At 39.2% G+C, this 24159-nt stretch overlaps 2 protein-coding genes across 2 annotated transcripts; one reads left to right on the plus strand and one right to left on the minus strand.

Moving 5' to 3' along the window:
• Window positions 1-908: 908 nt before the first annotated feature.
• LOC133739672 (protein PIGMENT DEFECTIVE 338, chloroplastic) lies at window positions 909-7089 on the minus strand. Its single transcript, XM_062167457.1, has 8 exons — window positions 6113-7089; window positions 5773-5847; window positions 5625-5696; window positions 4550-4630; window positions 4326-4423; window positions 3333-3458; window positions 1534-1582; window positions 909-1450 (listed from the first exon to the last, which is right to left on the minus strand). The coding sequence occupies exons 1-8, from the start codon at window positions 6983-6985 to the stop codon at window positions 1295-1297; spliced, it is 1530 nt and encodes a 509-aa protein (XP_062023441.1). The 5' UTR covers window positions 6986-7089; the 3' UTR covers window positions 909-1294.
• A 5459-nt stretch (window positions 7090-12548) lies between these two features.
• On the plus strand, window positions 12549-16427 carry LOC133739852 (cytochrome P450 736A117-like). The gene is made up of 3 exons (XM_062167658.1): window positions 12549-12799; window positions 13421-14515; window positions 15397-16427. The coding sequence occupies exons 2-3, from the start codon at window positions 13499-13501 to the stop codon at window positions 16006-16008; spliced, it is 1629 nt and encodes a 542-aa protein (XP_062023642.1). The 5' UTR covers window positions 12549-12799; window positions 13421-13498; the 3' UTR covers window positions 16009-16427.
• Window positions 16428-24159: the final 7732 nt, after the last annotated feature.

Consider the following 24159-nt stretch of genomic DNA (forward strand, 5'->3'; position numbering starts at 1 on the left):
AATGAAAATATTACTTTTGGGTTCTTTAAAATTAAAGAAAGTAACTTCATTCAGGATCGGTTTAGTGCCGAAATGGTACATCTAGATAACCCAATTCACTAGGGTTTATTGTTAGTAGCTCTCAGGAATGTAAAAGTTTCACATATTTTTCGGGAAGGTAATAGTGTCGCTGATTGCTTAGCTAATTTCGGTGTGGATAATGTGGGAGTTCATTGGTGGGATTCGTGTCCTCCTTGTGCAATTGCAGCCTATTCCCGTGATTTAACCTGTTTTCCCAACTATCGCATCAGTTTTTGAATGATCAGTGGCTAACTCCAGGTTTTGAATCTATGGACCAACGTCAACGGTAGCTTTCCCTTCTATTCTCTCAATTTGAAAGCTGCTGTTCTAGTTTTGGCTCAGTTTGTGGAGCTACTTTGCTGCGGGTGGTGTACCTTATCTTGACTTATTCTTCTCTTATTGCTTTCTTCATATGAGCTGGTCAATGGAGTCTATGGCTACTGTTTGTTCGGCTATTTAATTATGTATCATCTGTGCCTTGACTTGGTGTGACATAGAGTTGATAAAGCAACTTGGCTTACTATGCACTTTAGTAATTGAAGTCACCTTTGCAGAAGCACTGGTTTCTGGTTTGTTTCTTTTTGGCCCCCAAAGGACTTTTTTGTTGGTTCTTATTTTTGGATGTCCTTAATAGCTCCCAAATTTTGTTTCGGGTTGTGCTTTTTTGTTTTTAAGAGGGGTTTTGGTTTATGTCCCCCGGGAACTTTTTTATTTATTTTTTATTTAATAAACTAAAATAGAGGGACGGGCGGTGGATTTTCGGGTGTAGTGGTCCCTTCCCCTTTACGGGGAGGGTAGGCGCTTCGCGCAAAAACCGCTTACAAGGTGCTAATATCGCCTAATTCAAAGAAAAAATGTAGCTCTCAGGAAGAGTAAATGAATATGATCAGTTCCACAAGTGACAACTAACAATAATATAAGCAATGCTAGCAACTCATACAAAAAAGAAAGAAACAAAAAAGTAAAAAACAAGAACTTATATGATTTACAAAATTCGGTAGAATGCTCAAAGGGATAATCAGGTTTCATGCTGTGACTCTTGTGCATTTTGCTTCTGTACCTTTTCCAATTGGTCACGAGCTAAATGAAGTAAATGGCCCTTTAATGACTAATTTCACAACAAATATCTTCTACCCTTCCTCTTAAGGGATGTGAGAAGCATGGTGGGCAGTCAAACAGTCCTCTTCATATTTCAGATACCATAGGGCAACCTTAAGCCTTGGCTTCGTTTTCATTACTTTTCAAATTTGAACCACTTCCAATTTGCATACATGTTTAGTCTATCAAAAGGTAGAGAATTGACTTGAGGGGATTCTGACCTACGAGATAGAACAGCAGGCAGCTTTTGCCTATACTTTTTTGCCATCAATTCAGCCTCTGAAAAAAATTTCTGCCAAAATGAAGAAATATTAACAAGGCACATGAAAGCCAAATGAGTGATTTCAATTGTGAGGAAAGAGATGATATGCATACCTCTTTGTTTGATACAAAGAGGCCAGGCTCGCTCTCAAGGTCTGCAATGCTGTTTGAGAAAAGCAAAGTTGAATTCCGGATTAGTCAGGGGTTTCCAACCAAAATGAATTACATTAAGAAAATAAATAAATAAATAAAACAGTAACGACAATAACTAGCTCATAGAACACCATTACCTGCACTCTACAGTCCAATTCAATTGAATAATCTCAAACAATTTGGATTGGACAATAAGGTTAAGTTAAAAAAACAACAAACAAAATAAGATAGAATGTATTTGAAATAACCGTGTACAGGAATCATTTGAAATCCGTGTGTTTTCCTCCTTTTCCTTCTAATTCAAAACCTATGGGGTATATGGATTGCTATAGTCTAGTCAGGCAATTGAACCAAGGGCTGAACTAAATCCTGGGTCTGAAATTATATTTCCAGAGTGACCTAAATCCTTCGCAGCGTATAACAGAGATGTACCTTTGTCATAGTCACAATCACAAAGGAAACTCAAGAAACATAAGGTAAATTTTATATAATTACAGAAAGTACAAATCACATCTGAGATGAAGTTTAATTACACACACCTCTGACACCGCTCATCTACAAGTGTTTTTCTAGTGCAGAAGCAGTCTGAACTACCTTTATAGCAGTTACAAGTTATAGCAAGGGCACAAATAAAACTAAGTGGCAAACAGAAGACTGCCATTCCAGGCAGTCATGATACGTACTTCCCGCAAGGGCAAGAACGAAATAGAAATCCTTTGGTCTAGTGGCAAGTGTCCTCATTATAAGTGGGAGGTCCCCAGTTTGACAAAAGGACTACCAATTGTTGTGTTATATTACATAACTTGTGCAGTTATGATGGACAAAATTCAACAGATCCATTTCTGAACAACTTACCTAAAGGATCAAAGTTGGTTAATATGCAGGTTCCATACTTTACACCTAAGAAAACACAGAATCAATTATGGCCAACAATATAGAGGCCAGAAACAATTGCAATATTATGATTCTCTTGGCAAATGAAAATGATATACTTGTAACAGATTTTTATCTTAAGAGACAGGCGATTGCATGATGACCCTTACATTGGGCCAGCTCATATATCAAATCCCTAGAAGAACTCCTTTGTCCAATTAAATCTAGTAAAATTCCTAAACTAGGATCTTCATCAGAGATGATTTTGTAGCCCATCCTTAAATTAGCTAATATTCTAAAGTGATTCCTGCCATTCTTGTATATCTTTTCTAGGGTACCACAACATGTATAATATCTAGTACTGTTTGGATTGACTGGAACTAAATGATGTCTGACATTTGATATATGATATGTCAATCTTGGAATAATATCTACTACTGATTGGATTGACTGAAATTAAATGTTGTCTAACATTTGATATAAATGACTTCTAATGGTCAACTTTATCCATGAGATCAAGTATGATCTTCATATCCGAGGACATAGCCATTAAACAAAATAATTATAGAACATTTTTTCACATAATAAATTGTTTGTAAAAAACAAGAAATGGAGTTCTGGCAATAATCATGGTATATCCAAGACCATTTGGTCACCAATCAGAACAGGACACCAGTTTAATGGTCAAACTGTTGGTCAATCCACTTGACCAAAAGGTGTTTGTAGGTTAGAACTAGAAGTGTGGTAAGTACCGAGTTTAATAGATTGGACCAGTTATTTAGGTCTGGGATTCATATAATCACTCAAGAATAGAGAGAACAATGATGACTTCACTAGGTCTGAAAAAAAAAAAAATAGTGATAATAATAATCCCAATTCTTACATACCTGAGAGATATTTTATCAGGAAACATCGACTTCACCACTAGAACTTTGATCTTCTCATTAACAGAAAGTAGGTCGCCAACAGAAGTAATTCGAGCACGAGTGATGTTTGAGATATGCAGCAGGCCACTGAGAAGAAATAAGAAGGGTTCAAGGCAATTACTATCCACTGGTTACAAACATGAGAAAATTTAATGTACACATTTTACTTGTTTAATCCATCTAGAGTCTTAGACACAAAATACTGGGATCAGGAATCTAAGATTATAGTATAATCGATACTATTCAACAAAGAACAAGTTTCAGCATCATTATACATTGTCATGACAACGTGAAAGCAAATAAATGTGAGTGAAAGGATTCTTGTTTTGTTTAATTTCATTCTTTTATATATATTCTCAAATTGGGTCAAAACTTTTCCTACATATAACATCTATACTGATTCAAAAAAATTCCTAAGCAAAAAGGTAACCTAGCAGTCAAACATAGGGTATGAAAAAAAACAGTGAATGTTAAGATTATCCATTTTCATCATTGCATGTCCAAGACCATACATTCTAGTATTCTACTATCACAGGACCATAAAAATCATAACTGATACTCTTTTTGATATCTCAATTGATACATTACTAAGTGATTAATTTACAAGAATATCAGTTATCATTTTCAGCAATCAGGAAAATCCTGAAAATTTCAGAAGGATGCAGTCTTGTATGGGCAGTAGTAATCTTGCTAGGTATAAGTTGCATAATTACATTCCTTTTTTCAGTTTGAAGCCTTGGAATCTGTATTTTATTTCTTTGGGTCAATTGTCACTTTTTCATGCATTACGGCCCATGCCTTAGAGGAAGATCAATAAAAGAATTATTTTCATCCTGGGGTTCAAATTTTGGGAAAGTACTCCACACATATAGCATTTACTTCTTTGCAAAGAGGCAAAATCAGGGAAACTATGTGCCACAGTCTAATATCGACACAAGTATGCAAATTCTTTACCTTCTGTTAGTTTCACCTATCCTGACTTGGGCTCCATAAGGAAAAATTTTCTTAACAGTCCCTTCTAAGAGTGTTCCCTCTCTAAGGTTTAACATTTCCTGCACAATTATATGGCAAACTGAGATCAAGTTTCAAAAGTAATAAAAAAAGGTTTAAAATTACAAGGAAGCAGATTCCAGGTAACAAAAGAGCATGAATCAAATAAAATTCACTATAGAACTGACCCAAGCTTCCCTTTCACTCAATACTAAGTCATTCTTGGCTTCGTCTATTCGAGTGATCTGCACATACATCTGGCATCCCACCTATACCGAGAAACATAATTTGTAACTAGAACACAAACAATAAACCTCTTCAATTATATAAAGAATAATTCATGTTCCAATTATTAGTATAGTCAAAGTATCAAGTAGATAATGACTCTTAAAACTCACAACCTTCTCTATTGGAGAAGGAAACAAGGGCAAAGAAGATAGAAGAGAGGGACAACAAAATTAATCTTTCAAAGGAAAACGATTAGTTTATAAAGAGAAGAATGGAGAACATGGCCGCACCCCTTCTTGTTGCCATTCCTATTCACATTACCTGTTCTGCAACCAGATGCTTTTCAAAACTGAATAGCAGAATCGTACTTAAGTTTTACCAACAAGAAAGATTAAATGGTCATATCCTATTCTACTGAAAAGACATGAAAGAAAACTTATTATAAAACTTAGTTATTTATTTTGCATCTACGAAGGTGAGAATATGATTTGTACATGAGTTCCAACACATAAAGGCTTAATTTACATTAAATAAATTAAATATTAAATTGCAAAAGGCCAGATCTATAGTTCAGTTTAAGGCCTCAATTTGTATAAGTACACCCCTGAACCTGGGATTTCCAGCATCCTCAATGCCCCAGCCCATACCCTTTTATGAAACACTTTTTTTTAAGAATGTATAACCGCTCGAGTCTGTAATTACATGTGCTTCAAGTAAGACCTGAGCTCCCCATACACCATTTTTCTAAATATATAAAACATCTTTTAAGTTCGGATATGTAACTTATATTTAACTCTCTTGATAACACTGTTGGCAACTCAATGTAATTCATGCATTTGACATATCTTAAAATTGTTGTAGCAAGAAATACACCATTAACATGACATCAGCATTGACTGAGGGATCAGATGCATCAGCATAAAGAAGTACAAATCAGTCCTGAGTAGCTATATGAAAATTATATGAAAACTCACAAAAAGAAAAGGAACAAAGGAAATTCCATGGAAAAGAAAATCCAAAAAACATTCAACATACATTCTCTTTCAGCTCCGTAAAGTTGTTCACTCTGCTCATTAACTCAGCTTTTGGAAGGAAAGCTCGCAAACCCTGAAAATCCAAGTCATATAACTGTCATTTCTGAGACAAGTGCATGTTCCTATGAACTAAAGTCAGAGACACGAACCTCAATTCTCGTAAGAAGGCCTCCAGTATTCCATTCTGTAATTCTAACGCTGATAGGTTCATTGAGTTGCTTTATCTGTACAGCACATAGCAAAAGCTTCAGATAAAGCGTGGATTTCATTCTTACCAAACTTCATCAATTACAGATTAATGAGATAAATGCTTACTCCCACAAATAATGAAGAGAAAATCAAGTATCACAAATCACAGTAATAATACACTTCCTGACATTTTATAAAGAGAAGCATCTTGCTGATAAGAAGCCATGCAACAACCACATAGATATTCCATGTAAGTTTCCATATCGCCAAACAGAAAAAGCAAAAAAGCAAGAAAAGAACCTGCCTCACTCGGTGCCAAGCAATCCTGCGGAAGAGCCGCCTTGTCGAAAGCAAGGGCCGACCGCTGAGCGTTCTCCCAAGAACCTCAGCAAACAAAATAGTTCCAGTTTCCACAACAGACTTCCCCGGCATTGGTGCCCCGCTCACAGCTTCACTCTTGACAATTCCCATCTTCCCTCGAACCATAAACTCTTCGGCACCATAATTTGTATCACAAAGCAAATATTCCATCTCTTTGTCATACAAAGGTAACACCTCCTTAGTCAACATTGTACCTAGTAAGTCTGCCCCAACATTCACATCAAGCTTATTCTCATTACCCGACACAACAACACCAACCACAAAATCACCCGGTTTCGGTTCATAGTACTCAACACTAACCTTCTCAACCTCCTCATTTTCATCACCCACTTCACTTTTCTCCTCAAACACTTCTACTTCATCACCTCCCTTTTCTTCTACTTCCTCCACAGAATCTCTTGGCGTGAAAAACTTCAAAAAAGGCGCTAAAGCCTCGTTTTTTTCAGATTCTTTATCTACTTCTGAAGCAGACCCATTATCCATAGGAACTGGGGAAGGCTTGTTTAGCAACTCAAGCTCCTCGTTTTCTTCCATTTCCACTCCGTTAGCCTTATGGGTACTCGGAAAAACATCGAAAACATCATTCCTAGAGCAAAACGCGATGGCCGAACTTCTCCGAAGTGGAAAAATCTTGGAAATTACGAGTCTTGTAGGAAACCCAAATGAGGTATGAGTTGGAGGTTTGGGAATCGAGTAATTTGGGATGGTTGGTCTTAGTGTGTTGAAGATGTTAAGCGGTGGTGGGGAGTCGGGAAAAGAGAGAGACTTACAGGGGTGGACAAGGAGTAGCATAGCTTTTTGTTTATGTTGGTCACCTCATTAGCTCTAACCAACCTTGGAATCCACCATTCTGTGTAGCGTGGCCTTCCCAGCCAGTTTTATCCCTTCAGCTTCAGTGTGATATTTTTCGTTTTTAACCGAAGCGTTTATATATCACCGCTCATTATCAAAAGAAATGGATTTGGTCCCCAAAAAATAAAAAAAATAAAAAAATGTACATCTGAATAATATTGAATTAAATTCAGTTTAATCTCTCGGCTCGAAAATCAGTTTTTTTTTTTTTTTTTTTTTTTAATGACAATGGTTCCTGATAGGCCTGGGATCGGTTTGGCTCGGCTCGGGAATGGGCCTATACCAAGACCGATACCGACTTTATAGCCTGCTTTGATCGGTTCGGGATATCGGAATTTTATCAGGTATACCGATTGGTCCCGAAATCGATCGGTTCGGTACAATTTCGATACCAATCAGTTTCAATAGTTCGCCGGTGTTAACTCCACCTCTCCTTCAGGTTGTACAGCAACACATGCTCGAAAAGGATCACAGGGTTATTACTTTGAATGACAGCTTTCATCAAGCCTTTAGAATTTAAGGGGTTGAGCATGCTACCATTTGGATTCCAGGGATCGACTGAAAGTATGACTCAAGACGTTGTGAGTGCTCAGCCCTAAGTTGCCTACCCACTTCACCAGGTCCACGAATGACAACTGGTATCTTGAATTGACCTCCAGAAGTGTAGTGCAGCATACCACAGTTGCTGGAGATCTTGGTTAAAGGCTAGAAGGAGAAAACCCATGTTCATACCCACAATAATTAGTCTCAGACCAGTCATGGCAGCTCCACCACGTCCACGCGCACAACACCACCACCCTCGCCGTCTCCGTCAACCCGTACCCACGACTCACCACGAATCCCAGCTACTCAATCCGAGAAAGAACCGCCACGGGCAGCGGAGCTCCAGAGGTCATGATCTGGTTTCGGCTTGGGTCGGACAATTCAGTATGTATTTAACCCCTACCGGGGCTGACCCGTTTACATAGTTTTCGGTACGGTTCAGGTCGGGATGCTGGGGAACTGTCTTTCAATACCGAGCCGATTGGTTTCGACTCGGATCAAACGGGATTGATATCGGTTTCTCGGCTTTGAATTCCCAGGCCTAGTTCCTGATCTTTCAAATTGCATCAGCCGCGTTCAAATTTCAAATTCTCCTCCAAATATGATGTCATGTGCTGAGTTGGAAATGACATGGGGCCCCACTTTTTAGGGGGGGGTGTATTGTATATGGAATTAGTGGAACTTTTAAAGAAATCTATGGAATTTCAAAAAGTCTGCACAAATCTAAATACAATACACCCCCCCTAAATGAACATTTTGAGCCTTTGACCCTCTCGATATAACTTCTTCTCAATTCGATCAAAAACCATAATTCTCATTCCGACCTCCAAAATCCAACTCAATTCCCTCGACCTAATTCATAATCTGCCTTCCCAATCAGACCCAGAGTGTCAAAATTGAACCTTTCCTCTATGGATGGGCCAATCAAGGTCTACAATGACAAATCAAGACCCTCACCACCGCCTACGTCGACCACGTGCTCGACGTCGTGCACTAAAACCGTCAATGGCTGCCACGACTTCAAGCAGGTTTAATAGAGACGGAAGCTTACCACTGAGGTGCAAGAAACCGAGCTCTCTCTACCTTGAGGTTCGCCTGAGCTTCTTCTCGCCTCGGCGAACTCTCCCTCACCGCCTTCGCTCCGCCGTGGAGGCTCTAATAGAGGAAACCGCTATAGGTGTTATCCTCACCATCTCTCTCGGTCCTTGAGAGGCTGTGAGTGACTGCACAACCTCGCCGGCACTATCGGGTTTGAAGAAGGAAATTGGGTCGGAGCATCAGATGATGGTAAATGCCTCACTGGAAAGTCAATCAGAGGAAGAAGCTGCTCCTATAGAGAAGAGGCCCGGAATCTTATTCATCGGATCAGCCACCGTCGGCAAAAGAACCTTCCTCTCTCGTAAAGCCTTCATCTTTCTTCAATTTCACGACTGACCCAAAATCTCTCTGTTTGGATCAGCCACCGTCACAAATTCATTACAGGATTACTAGGTTTGGACTTCAACGATGGCTCGAATTCTTCACAGTCTCAGTTGGCAGTTCATGGGTATGTGAAAAGTTTTCAATTGGGAGCAAATATTTGATTTTTAATTTCTAGGATGTGGATTTTGATTAGGGTTTTAACTGATAGGTGGAGTATCAACACTAAGTACTACACAACTGATGTGTCTGTGTGGATGGCTCATCTTGACGATCATTTTTAGATTGAGAAGCTACCAATTTATGATTAGCTAGCTGTTTTGATCGATTATGGTCGTGATTTAAGGGGGATGAGGACATGGGTTGAGACATGGTGGAGGTGAACAAAGAGAGACAGAGAGGAGCTCTCAGGTTTTATGGCTTTAACTAAGGTTTAGGTTCAGAGTGAAATTGAGATTTGAAGAAGGAAATTGGCTCGGAGAGTTGAGTTGAGAAGAAGAAAAGAGGAAAAGAGATGAGGAAACGAGGTATGGGGTAATAAGGGGTAGTTTGGACATTTTGTCCAAACTGAGAGTCAAAAGCTGAAAAGTGGTGCACCATGTCGGCTTCAACCCAACAGGTGACGTCAGATTTGGAGGGAAATTTGAAATTTGGATGCAGATGATGCAATTTGGAAGATCATGTATCATCATGATTAAAAAAAAAAGGGCCAAATTGATTTTCGACCCAAAATTTGAGAGAGTAAACTGAATTTAATCCAATAATATTTATTCACATGGCTTCACAAAACCACTATTAGGAAATTAAATACATACACCAGAATTAAAATATTTGCAACAATAAATTATAGTGCCTACACGGCCTGAATGGGGTACAAAGTGGACCAAATAGTTGACTTTTTGTTCAAGTCAATTTTTGAGAAAATTTTCTTCATGAAAGTTGTAGAGGACATTAAACCAAGTTTGTGGACACGTAGTACGCTTAAATCGGAAGTCGTATGCTAACGTTATGATTGAAATACTAAAGTTACTGTTCATGATAATTTTTAAGGAGGAGTTACTGTGGTAAGTTTCTGTAATGCTACTCGCTCCTCTCTCTCTCTCTCTCTCCCCGACCTACTCACCTTCTTCCGGCGATATCTCCTCCGTCCGGCGATGAATTTTGACGCCACAGGTACCATTGGAAAGCTCTCTTCCTCCTCTTCAATTATATGGTAGTTTAGTGGCTTGGTTTGTACTGTGGAAGGTACATCAAGGAGAAGAAGATCACTGCAGCATCATTTCTTCAGGTTTTGGTTGGAACTCTAGTTTCCGGCCACCACCAGCGAAGATTCTTGTTGGGTCTTTGAGCTCTTGGATCATACAACCATCCCTCAAAGTCTCTTGGTCCAATTCGAAGTGTGGAGCATAAATCTAAGGATTGAAGATCAAGGGTTTCAAATTTCCCCTCTTTGCTTTTGAGGTAAATTCCGGACTTTCGGCTTCAAATTGGACTTTGTTGTTGTTATGAAAGTTGTTGGGCTTGATGAGAGGAAGATTTCAACATAGGTGTTGATACCGGTTCGGGGGTTGGCCGGCGGCGAGTGGGGGCCGATTATGGCTTCCTAAATTTGTTAATTGCATTTCTTGTAACTTGTGGAGCATGTTGATGTATGTTTTGTGAAAATTGAAGAAGGTTTAGTATTGATTGTGATTTTCCGAAATGTGGAGTTTTGGTTGTCAATTTACGAGAATCCGACTGTCAGATTTCTCTCGGTTCTGCCCTAGAACCTTTAAATTAACGAATTGGTGTTAGTGGTGAAGTTTAGGTTGAATCCGAGAAGAAATGGAGATGTTGGTTTACGAGGGGTTTTCGGGTTTCGTTTTAGAATCGTATTTAATTGTCGAATTATTGTTTACGGAATATAATTGTGTACAGGATGAGGTACTGACCCATCACTCAACGAGAATCCATACACTTGGCCACGTTAGCTATATACTGTGAGTGGACTTTTATTATAAATAATGATGCCTGCGTTTGTTTCTTGAATTAATGCTTTATTTAATTATCATATTATTTTGTCGAGCATATTATTTAGTTTCGGATATTATTTGGTTTGGAATATTTGTTTGGAATATTGATTGGATTTTCCATCATGATTTTCGAATGTGAGTTTTCTATGCTCGAATTTGGATTTACGATTTATAATGATTTTCAACGAACTATTTTCCGAGGTGATTTCGGTAATTAAATGTTGTTCACATTCGTTGATTTTGAGATTCCGGGAAGAATTTCGAAAAAGGGATTTTCGATGGAACTATAATTATCTATTATATGTTTGACCTTTGGTTTTAGCATTGGGAATGCCTGGTGATGATTTCGGATTGGGATATATAATTTTGTTTAACTTCACCTATTTGTTTATTGATTTGAGATTTATTTTGGCGTGTGGGACACGTTGTTGAATTTAATTAAATTATCATGAGATTCTCTCAGTACGGTTGGGAATCGTACTCATGATTTCTCAGTACTATTGGGAATCATACTCATGATTATTATTTGCGAGATTTTGAGGAAGCTTTATGGATGTATTGGTTTTTGAATGATTTTCTTCACCATACTTGAGTTGATATAAGTTGTTCGTTTAGTTCTCCTCCTCACATGAGTGGCAGTCGAGGCTCCTCCTCATTTACTTTGTGTTTGTGGGTCGAAGTCGAGAATAAAACCTGGGAGGCTCCGACCGAGTCTGGGAGACTCCTTTGTTGTATGGTGATATTCATCTTCTCCTTACTTTATGTTTACTCTTAACCAGCGGGGCTGGTATGCTTTCACGAGATTTTGAGAATAAAGAAATATATTTTCTAAACGTTACATGCATTGAGATTTTATAAGTTTAACTATGTGGGAAAGTATTAAAGCTTTGCTTCATTTAAATTATCTTATTTATTTATTTATTTATTTATTTTTGTCCACTCACGCTAACGTGTTTTTCAATTACGTTCCCCTGGGCCCTTTGGTTTCAAATGCCCAATTTGCAGGCTAGATTAGTTGAGGTCGGGCGCACATGGAGTTGAGGCATAGTTGTCACTGCTTCCGCATTGTAGGATCTATCGATCATTTACCCATTTTGTTTTATATTTTTGTGTATTAGAATTGCTGTGATAACATTTTGGGATTAATATTGTTTAAGTTGAGACTTGTATAATGTGAAATGGAAGATGTTGTGATTTGGGGAGGATGGTGGCTCCAGGAGTTGAGGATGGTGTATTTGATATTAGAAGCATAAATGTTTTGTTTTACAGGTTTTGGGTAGTCCACTTTTAGGAGAAGTTCTGCCAAATTTTTGGTAGAATTTCTTCTAAGATGGGCCCCGCAGGACCACTTCGGATTTCAGAGTGAAATCCGGGGCAGGTCCTGTTTGGTTTCATCCTATTCCAGTTACCACTGATCTAGTGACATAGTCTCATTTTTGTAAGTGGGAGGTCGTGAGTTTGACTCAAATAGATTAGTTGATGTATTTGAGGAAGAAAAAAAAAAAAAAAACCAGTATGTTCCCTGTTTTGACTTCTGAGTTCAATAATTCTGTATCTCTCTCATGGTTGACTATTTCGTTTTCCTCATTCATGAATCTATTATCCTCTCTATTGCAATCAAAGAGCTGTAATTCCCACTTTCTGCTCTCACGTCTTTCTATAGCCGAAACTTCCCGGAGACCAAGGTTCATGGACCTCATATATGGTATTCTCTTACAAAGTGGGCGGATTCTATAACTCGATCCAGTATATGAACTAAACGATCGAATACCGATACAAGGTAATTTTTAGAGCTTTTTGTTTTACTTCATTCATCCTTTTTCTACATGCATATTGCTTTGGGCTCCATTTCTTTATTTTTCTTCCAGTGTATTGTATGGTTTTCTTGCTTGATCATTAGCTTTCGAGGGGTCTCATTCTAATTGTTCACTTCATACTCTTGATTCAACAAGTTTAAAGTTTCTGTAAGAATATATTCCTTTATTAACATGATCTGATATATGACTAGCGAACCCTGTTGTTATTAGGAATTGGTCCTGTTTCATTCATGTTGAGCTTCTAGTTTTGATGTTACTTCCCGAATTGTGTTTTGATAAAATGCAGAATTGTGGTTTGATAAAATGCATGTGACTAGAAGGGAGCTTGTCCTGCTGTTCATCTGTTCATCCTTAGTTTTTCTTTCTTGCTCGAACATCTTTGTGGCAGAATACAATTGATACATGTTCCTCTATGTCATTTTATATGTTGAAACTTGCAAACTTCAAACAAGTCAATGTATGCATATTTGGAACCTGGGTACTACTTTGATCCTTTTATAAGAAACTTGGTTGTGATGGTGAAATGTTCAGGTGCTATTATGATTAAACCCTTTAATATTAATTAGGATTTCACTATTTGATAGGTACACTATATTTCTTCCGGAGCCTGGCTCTCTGATCCTATAATTTCTTAAGTAATACAAGTTGAGATATAGAAGAAGATGTTCAATCTCTTGCATCTACTGGAGCTGAAACTAAATGGAAACTTCTCAAGCTTGTTGCAACATTCTTCCTTAAAATTAGTACTTCTGGCCATTTTCCTCATCCTCTTATTTAGATGGTTTTTCAACTTCATAAATTCAGCCACCCCCACAAACAGATCACCACCTTCTCCACCAAAGCTGCCTGTGATTGGAAACCTTCATCAACTAGGCTTGCACGTTCATTGTTCACTTCAGTCCTTAGCTCAACAACACGGGGCCCTCATGCTGCTGCACTTCGGTAGCGTGCCAGTCCTTGTGGTCTCGTCGGCTGAGGCTGCCCGTGAGATCATGAAGACCCATGATGGCACATTCACTGACAGACCCAAATTTACCTTCTTTAAGAAGCTTTTCTATAATTACAAAGATATCCTATCAGCACCTTATGGTGAGTATTGGAGGCAGATAAAAAGTATATGTGTCTTAAACCTTTTGAGCAATAAAAGGGTTTGCTCTTTTCATGCGGTGAGGGAAGAGGAATCAAAATCCATGATCAATAGCATACAACAGTTCTGTTCTATATCATCCTCCCCCTCCTCTTCCTCCTTATCAGTTTTGAATTTAAGTGAAATGTTTCTGACACTTACTAATGATATCGTCTGTCGAGTGGCTCTTGGAAGGAAGTACAGTGATCGAGGGGAAGGTGGAAGGATGTTTAAAGAGCTTTCTGTAGAGTTTTCAGAGTTAATGTCACGTCTTAATATCGGTGATTATATCCCATGGCTTGCTTGGTTTAGCCATGTTAATGGTTTGGATGCTAAATTGGATAATCTGGCTAAACGGTTTGATGACTTTTTAGAAATGGTTGTTCAAGAGCATATGGATTGTTCAAAGAGTACTTTACAGGGACATGGCCATGTTCATACCAACGACGACGATCAGAGGGATTTTGTTGACGTTTTTCTTTGGCTTCAGAAAGAAAATGCAGATGTGATTGGGTATCCTATTGATGCAGTAAGCATAAAGGCTATCATCCTGGTAAATTCCAAACCCTACGTACACCCATTAGTAACACTCTCTTTTAATCACTGACATCCTATACATTTTTTTTTAATCACAAACAGTGAGATTTCATACTGATATAGTGGTAGCAGATTGTTACACCTTCATCTAATCTGTTATTCAACGATATTCTCATTTAGTAATACCAGCAAAACATAGATAACTAGAATTAGAACCAATGCCAGTTTCATCCATAAGTTGTGAGAAGTTAATCTACATGATTCAAAAGATTCTTTTGATATATTTATTCAAACAATTTAAAATGCTACACTTAAGGACCAAATAACAAGTTTCTATCCAACTAACCTTTGATGTAGTGGAGACAAATTCTATATAGCTAGACTTAATTTTCCAGTCTATATGTGTTGAGGGTGTGTGTATCAGCAAGTCTTGTTCCCAATAAAGTTTTACTTATGCTGGTATCTTTTTTCTTTTTTTTCCTCTTTGTTTTCCTTTTTATGCTAGTCATATATGTTTTGATCAGGAAATTGGATCTCATTGAATTAATATTCTTCTTTTTTTATCTCCATATTAACAGAATATAATGATTTAGACAGTCATCTAAGGAATAACATCCAGTGAAAAACTTGTAATGAAATATTTTAGTAAAAAGTGCACGGGTGGCACAGTATGGCTTTGAAAAGATTCAGGGTGAACTCAAAATTTAAATAAATCAAATACTGTCACATTGTTAGGTGGACAAATATCTAGTCGTTAAAAACGCTAAGACTCCATAAAACAAAGAAAATGACAATTTTCTGCCCCCTGTAATACGGCATTCACTTTATCTTATTAGCTCTATATTGTGTAAGAGGTTGTTATAATCAATCTTAAGAATAAATATACTTTTCTTGTAGGATATGTTTGCTGCTGGCACTGATACTATATTTACAGCTATAGAGTGGGTGATGTCTGAACTTTTAAGACACCCAAGGGTCATGAAAAAATTGCAAAATGAGGTCAGGGGAATAGCTGGAAACAAGACAGAGATAACAGAGGATGACTTGGTGGGCATGCACTATTTAAAGGCAGTGATCAAGGAAACCCTTCGCTTACATCCTCCCGCTCCATTACTAGTGCCCAGGGTGTCGACACAAGATGTGAAAATAAACGATTATGACATTATGGCCAACACACAGGTTATAGTGAATGCGTGGGCAATTGGAAGAGATCCAAATTCATACAACAACCCTGAAGAGTTTGAGCCAGAAAGGTTCCTGAATAGTGCCATAGATTATAAGGGTGATAATTTCCAATATATTCCATTTGGGGCTGGCCGAAGGGGCTGCCCAGGAATTCAGTTTGCCTTGGCTGTTAAAGAGATTGCTTTGGCCAATCTAGTGCACAGGTTTGATTGGGCATTGCCGGAAGGTGTAAGAGGGGAGGACTTAGACATGTCTGAATCCACTGGTGCGAGCATACATAGAAAATATCCTCTTAAAGCAGTCGCTATTCCATATTCTTGCTGATATAGGGCACTGTTTGGTTGACTGGAATCATAAAAGGGGAAAATGAATTGAACTCCTTTCCTTGACTACCTTGGAATGGAAAGGGATTTATTATTTCCATTTCAAGGTTTGAAACTTTGAATGAAACAAGGATTTATTATTTCCATTGGGAAAAACAAATTTCAGACTCAATAATACCCTGTGCAATAATACAGATATTACTAATACTCATCCTTGGTAATGTATGTGAGATCATAGAATGTCGCGAAGTATTGAAAGTAATGTTGTTACTTGTTAGCTATCACAAGTAAATTAAACAAATTGTACTTAAAAGTGCACAAGGAGACACGTTGCAATTGTACTTATATTTATTTGGATTCTGGACTTCATTTCATCATTTGTATAGAATATAGAAATAGTATAATGGTTTATTTGCCGAATCCGAGTTCTTCTTCGTTCATAAAAATTTCCAGTTCATGAGCTAGTTTCTTTAATCGCATCTCAATTGTACAAGAAGAGAAAAGTTAGAGAAATTAAAACATAACTAATGGCTGGTTTGGTGGCGGACATATTCCACGCAGGCGTGGTCCGGCTACTGGTGCGGGAAGTGGATCGCCGGCACGGTTGGTGGACGTTGGTGGTGGTACGCGTCCGACAGCACGCGGGGGAGGATGGAAGGGCAGTTGGGTCATGGGCCTTTGATCTGTTGATGGGCTTTTCCTGGTGGGTTTGTGTGATCTAATATTATGTTTAGTAGGTTGTTTAAAGTTTAAGTGTATTTTCTGTGCAGAAAAATCCCTACCACATATTGGTAGGGACATGTGAGCGATGTCCAGGTCTGCATACTCAGTATACCTTGTCTACCCTAGCGAGGCGGCTGATCATGCATTGGTTGCAACCTCCTGGTGGCGGGATGAAACGACGTGTCGTCGTTTTATTTCCGATCGGCAGCATTTTGGGAAAGCTATTACTTTATTGGTACTATGACACTGCTTTAACTTTCCGATATGCCACCGTTATTGTAAAGCAAATGGAGTAGTCGGTATGACACTCTTTGCTATTAGGTGCATGTTTGAATACATTGTTATTGTAGAGAGTCCTATTATTATTCCTGTTGAGGTGTATTGTAATCAGGGGTTTCGACATCATGTCCCCCCTATGATTCATCTGTTTCATTAGTAAAGGCGTGAGGGCAGCCGCATAGCCCTTATTTCATAAAAAATAAAAAATAAAATGGCTGCAGGTTATATGTAGGTCAGAGAAAATTCAAGATTGAATATTGCAAAGGCTTCCGTCATCCATGCATGGAAGAATAGAGCAGAATTACATTCATCAATAGGAAGCAGACAAAAAAAGTGGGGGGCAAGCAAACATATACAAATTAAGGATGATGCATTTGTTACTGCAGTGACTTCCATCGGTCTTCATCATTTGGGCTACCTTGATGACGATACAACAGTCCCCTGGCCTAGGCTATTACAAAGTGTTGGAAAAGGAAACCATTTCCTTTTCCAGTCCCCAATTCCAAAATAACAAACGGGGCCTAGGAGTACTATAAGTCTGTAACTGGCATTACTATTTTCATTTTGCATCACCAAGGAAAATACTTAATTTGTAAAGGGCGTCGAGTCTTTGCCAGCGTCGATACCAGTAAGCAAACAATCTGATTGCTTTCATTGTCTGGGTGAGAGATCACGGGGTATACTTTGATGTTGAGGGCACTTTCTATCGCTGTTAACTTGTAGTTCTCCTCATTGTGGTTATGCAAAAGTGGTCTTCGCTGTTGCAGGTTAGACTGGTTTTCATGGAGTCGGCCATTTAATGTTGTCCACCGTTAACAGTCTTCTTGGAGTCGGTTGCTTGCAAGTCTTGGTCAAGGAAGGCTAGCGACGACGTTCGACATATGTCATGGTTGGGACTTGGGATGTTGGGTACCTAAAGGAAGGCTAGCTGATCAAGTTTTTTGAGGAGGTTGCCTTGCACCCTCACGGCCTTACTCGTGACTTGACTTGCTTCTTTGGTTTTGGTTTTGGGGATGGGAGGTCAGTTATTTTGTGTGGTTCCAGTGATCCGCCTATAAGCTTTGGTGGATGATGAAATCAGTTGGATGAAGGTCTTCTTTGCCTACCATAGTTAAGACCGAGTCTGTCGTACGTCTAACATGCATAGTGACTACATTGAAGGCACGACAACTACATGACTACTTACATCTTTAAAATATCAAGTTGCGTGTTAACTTTATTCATGTATGCAGAGACTGAGTAGGTAGGCTGGTTTCTTATTCTTCATTTGCTTACCCATTTCATTAATATCTTTGGCTTCAAAATTCAAAGGACAGCAAAACTATTATTCAGTTGGTGGCGTAATATCCACTACGTGCAGAAAGAAAGTTATTGAGCTTTATTACCTCACAGCAACTACAACTGCTGCACTGCACTGCATTGTATTGCTCTGACAGTACGTATGTCTATAATTATATGTATATAATTGATAAGACTATTCGTATGCAAAAGAAAAACAGGGATACAACAAGTTTTCATAGACATTGCGAACGTGAAGTGAAGATGAACCGAAGGAAAGTGAGTCGGAAGATCTGATATCATTATTATGGCGAAAAAGTTCATGAACTTGGAGTAGAAAAGAATAGGGTTTTCAATTATGATTCTATTCATCCCACAAAGGGGTATATATACAAGGACAAGAGGAGTAGTCTAACCCTAATAGGAAACAATCATTCCTATAATTACATGATAATCTAAATAAATAAGAATCATAATTACATAAGATTTACAGCTATTCTACACTCCCCCTCAAGTTGGTGCATAGATATCTATCATGCCCAACTTGTCAACTGAGCTGTCGAATATCTTCCTGGACACTCCTTTAGTAAGAACATCAGCTAACTGCTCTTCTGAGTTTACAAATGGAAAACGAATAACCTTTCTGTCAAGATTTTCTTTAATAAAATGACGGTCAACCTCCACATGCTTTGTCCTATCATGCTGAACTGGATTATGTGCAATCTCAATTGCAGCTTTATTATCACAATGCAAATCCATAGGTTGTTTAAGCTTGTAACCTAGATCTTTCAGGACATTACGAATCCATAACATTTCACAGACTCCATGTGCCATACCTCGAAATTCTACTTCTGCACTTGATCTGGCCACAACTTTCTGTTTCTTGCTACGCCAAGTGACAAGGTTCCCTCCTACAAAAGTGAAGTACCCAGATGTAGAACGCCTGTCAGTTTTATCACCAGCCCAATCTGCATCTGTGTATCCCACAACTTCCAATTCATCCTTTTTCTCAAACAGTAATCCTTTACCTGGCGCCATCTTCAAATACCTCAAAATCCGAAAAACTGCATCCATATGTTCTTCACTAGGACAATGCATAAACTGACTAACAACACTCACAGCATAAGCAATATCAGGTCTAGTATGTGAAAGATAAATCAACCTTCCTACAAGACGTTGATACCTTCCTTTATCAGTTGGAACTTGATCAGGATAAATGGCAAGTCTGTGATTCATCTCAATGGGTGTCTCAATTGGACTGCAGTCCAGCATCCCCGTTTCAGCAAGTAAGTCAAGAACATACTTCCTCTGTGACAGTGAAATTCCCTTCTTAGACCTCGCAACTTCAATACCCAGAAAATACTTCAGTTGCCCCAGATCCTTCATTTCAAACTCCTTTGACAGATAATTTTGCAACTCATTCATCTCTTTTGGATCATCCCCTGTAACAATCATGTCATCAACATACACAATAAGAGCTGTAATCTTACCATTCTTGCGCTTCATAAACAAGGTATGGTCAGAATTGCTCTGTTTGTATCCAAAGGCTCTCATGGACTTTGAAAATCTCCCAAACCAGGCTCTTGGAGATTGCTTTAGGCCATACAACGATTTCCTCAACTTACACACCTTGCCAACTTCACTTGGGTAATTCTTAACACCAGGAGGCACATCCATGTACACTTCTTCCTCTAAATTCCCATTAAGGAACGCATTCTTCACATCAAACTGGTGTAAGGGCCAATCTTTGTTTGCTGCAAGTGAGATTAGAATCCGGACAGTATTAATCTTTGCCACAGGTGCAAAAGTCTCCTCATAATCAATCCCATAGCGTTGTGTATATCCTTTGGCAACCAACCTTGCCTTGTATCTATTAATAGTTCCATCTGCATTAAGCTTCACAGTAAATACCCAACGACATCCTACAGTCTTCTTTCCAGCCGGCATAGATACTAGCTCCCATGTTGCATTCTTTTGAAGAGCTTCCAATTCTTCATTCATCGCCTTTGTCCATTTTGGATCCATCAATGCATCCTGCACGTTACTAGGAATAGATACAGTAGATAATTGATCAACAACAAGTGCATGTGACCCATAAATCCTATGGTTAGACATAAAATTAGCTATAGGGTATTTAGCTTTGGCTTTGATATCTGGTTCATATTGTTTCTTAGGAATTCCCTTGGTAACCCTTTGTGATTTCCTAGGTTCGACACTTTCTAACCCAGAAGACTCATTAAAGTTTAGGGGTACCTGAGGTGGATCATTCTGAGTGGAATCTTCGGTTGGTGATGTAGAAGGGGAATATCTTGTGTGTGAGCTTCAGATACATCTTGATTTTGATTCAAACTATTCAGAAAAGTCGTCTCTTCTATCTCGAAATTCACAACGCTCTGTTCGGCAGTTGCATTCTCTGTTTCGGAAGTTACAACACTCTGTTCGGCAGTCGCATTCTCTGTTTCGGAATTCACAACACTCTGTTCGGCAGTCGCATTCTCTGTTTCAGAATTTCTACCTTCAAATTGTTCCTCCAAATTTTCCAAGTCTTCAAAGACATCAAAGTCAATAATAGAACAAGGATTCCCTTCACAACCTTTCTCCCCCTGAAGGGAAGACTGAGAAGCTCCCCTTGAGTAATATGGCTCAGATTCACGGAATGAGACATCAAGAGATATATGTATTGTATTAGTGAGTGGATCATAACATCTGTAGCCCTTCTGAAACTCGGCATAACCTACAAACACACACTTCGTTGCACGGGGATCAAGTTTGCTCCGGTGTGGCTTTGGTATATGAACATAAGCAGTGCACCCAAACACTCGGGGTTCCAAATTAGGCATAGAGGGGATGGTCAAGAGTGTATGAAGCTGTTGATGAGGATTCTGAAACTCAATTACCCGGGAAGGAGTACGATTGATGAGGTATGCGGCTGACTTCACTGCTTCTCCCCAATAAGACCGAGGTACATTCATGCCAAACAATGAAGCCCGAACAACTTCCATCAACTGCCTGTTCTTCCGTTCTGCCAAACCATTCTGTTGAGGAGTATAAGAGTTGGAGGTTTGATGACGAATCCCCTGTGACCGGCAAAATTCAATCATAGGGCCATTCACAAACTCTCCACCATTGTCAGATTGAAACACTCTGATGGATTGTTGATACTGAGTGGTCACCATTTTGTGAAATTCGGTAAACAACCCAAATACTTCACTCTTATGCTTCAGTAATGACACCCACGTCATGCGAGTACAATCATCAATAAATGTGACATAATATCGAGCTCCAGAAAGAGAAGGAATCTTTGCAGGACCCCAGACATCAGAGTGAATTTTCATAAAAGGAACAAGACTTTTATTAAGACTTGGTGAATATGAAATACGGTGGCTCTTGGCCAGTTCACAAATGTCACAATGGAAATCCAAATCACTGACAACCGAAAACAAATGAGGTTGCAGCTTCTTAAGATAACTAAAAGATAGATGACCTAAACGGCGATGCCATAACCATACTGCTTCCTTTGCATTCTCTACCCCATTAATCTGATTAGCTTGCCCCAAAAGATGCTTCTGGTTTTCTCCAGTCTCTGTCAGATCCAGGTAGTATAATTTTCCCCTTCTAACACCATAACCAAGAATCCGCCGAGTCAGAATGTCCTGAAACACACAGAAAGATGGATAGAAGGTCACAATACATGCAAGTGCTAAAATAATCTGACCAACAGAGAGGAGATTATAAGCTAGTGAGGGAACAACAAGGACAGATTCAAGGGTTAAGGTATCAGATACAACAATAGAACCTTCTCCGGTGACCGGAGTTGGAGTACCATCAGCAGTAGAGACAATATTTTGAGAGGAACGTCTAAGGTTTTTCACGAGACTAGGGTCATTGGTCATATGATCAGATGCACCTGTATCAATTATCCATGTATTATTCAAAGTAGCCTTACCCTTCATACCTGACTGCGCTACATTAGCGGAGGCATTGTCGAGATGCTCTTCCTCTGTAGTAGCAATAGCCGCCTTGCCCGTATTCTTTCGCGGTTTCCTGGTGAAGTCCCACCAATCAGGGTAGCCAATCACTTCATAGCACCGCTCCTTGGTATGACCTACTTCCCCACAGACAACACATTTTTTGTTTGCGTATGGGTTTGGTTTGTCATGAGGACGGCGTGGAGAAGGACCTGAGAAGCCTGGAGGAGGACCTGGTCGGCGTTGAACGGCCATAACAGAAGATTCGGTAGGTACCGAACGCCCCATAGCTTGTTTCTCTGATTGCACCTTGCGAATGTAAGCATAGCTCTGCTCCAAGGAGAATTTAGGCTCCTTGCGTAGGATTTCTCCACGCACCTGATCATACTCTGGGTCAAGTCCACTCAAAAACAAGTGAACACGCATCCGGGACATTGCTGAAGTTTCTTGAACGACAGCTGCAACATTATCATGTTGAGAGGCCACCCTTTGATCAATCTCCTGGAACATTGCCACTAACTCATTGTAGTAGGTCGGAATGGGCCTTCCATTCTGCTTTGCTTCAAAACACTTTTTATTCAACTCAAAGATTCGGGTTTCATCAGAATCATCATAAAAGGTTTTCTCTACAGCTTCCCAAATATCTTTCGCAGTAGGAAGAAGAATATACCAGTTCATGAGAGAGGATTCCATGGAGTCAATTAGCCAACTTTTCACCTTTTCATTGTTTGTGGCCCAAGCTTCATACTCTGCAGAATTCATGGCGGGTTCAGCCTTTACTCCGGTCAGATAACCAACCTTCCCTCGTGCTCCAATGCGCATTCGCATAAGAGGAGCCCATATGGTGTAGTTGGATTCATTCAAGACAACACTTGTGGGGAAAGCAGAATTGTCTTGTTGGGTGGTGTAGTGGTGATGGATGATCGGTGAGGCTGACACCATTGTCTTCTCGGGATTTGACTGTTCGCCTTCAATTGCAGGTCCGGCCATGGAGGAATTTGGGGTTTTTTTTTTCAGGTTTGGTTTTTCTAGGGTTTCAAAAAATTCAGGGATGACTTGATTTTAATGGTGGTGGTACGCAGCGGTTTGTGGTGTGCTTTGGGATTCAGGATTCAGGATTCAGGATTCAAAGGATGCAGGCAAGTTCAAAGGATTGAACCTGCTCTGATACCAAGTAGAAAAGAATACTTTGATTTAGGGTTTTCAATTATGATTCTATTCATCCCACAAAGGGGTATATATACAAGGACAAGAGGAGTAGTCTAACCCTAATAGGAAACAATCATTCCTATAATTACATGATAACCTAAATAAATAAGAATCATAATTACATAAGATTTACAGCTATTCTACACTTGGCTTTAGTTGGAGCCGCCTGAAAGAGACAGCCTGCCCCGACACCATAGTCCGTGGAGGCACTTCCCAGCATCATGCTCATGCATGTCAACTGCCTCCCCGCCATCAATAAGAGTAAATGACAACCTTGGTGAAAGTCTGAATAAAAGTTTAGCCGGCCAAAATCCTAACCTAAGAGAAGTCTAGCCGGTTGTTTTGTTTACGACTTTCATCCAATATGGCTTTCTACAGGTCGAATTATATATACTAGCATTTCTTCACACGGGAAAAAGATATAAACAGTACCTGAGGTAAGACCCATTCTAAATTTTTGTACCTAACTTTTAGAAACTATCATTTTAGTACCTGGAGTACCCAATCCAACCCAATTTTCGTACACGCCGTCCATGACGACGTTAACTCTTCTGACAACTGGCATGATTTAAAGAGGCCACGAGAGGAGCAAGTTAACGCCGTTATGGACGGCGGGTACGTATGTTGGGTCGGACTGGCTATTTGGGGTACCAATGTGATAGTTTCAGAAAGTTGGGTATGAAAATTTAGAATGG

Source organism: Rosa rugosa, chromosome 3, assembly GCF_958449725.1.
Source record: "Rosa rugosa chromosome 3, drRosRugo1.1, whole genome shotgun sequence".
Taxonomy (NCBI): Eukaryota; Viridiplantae; Streptophyta; class Magnoliopsida; order Rosales; family Rosaceae; genus Rosa; species Rosa rugosa.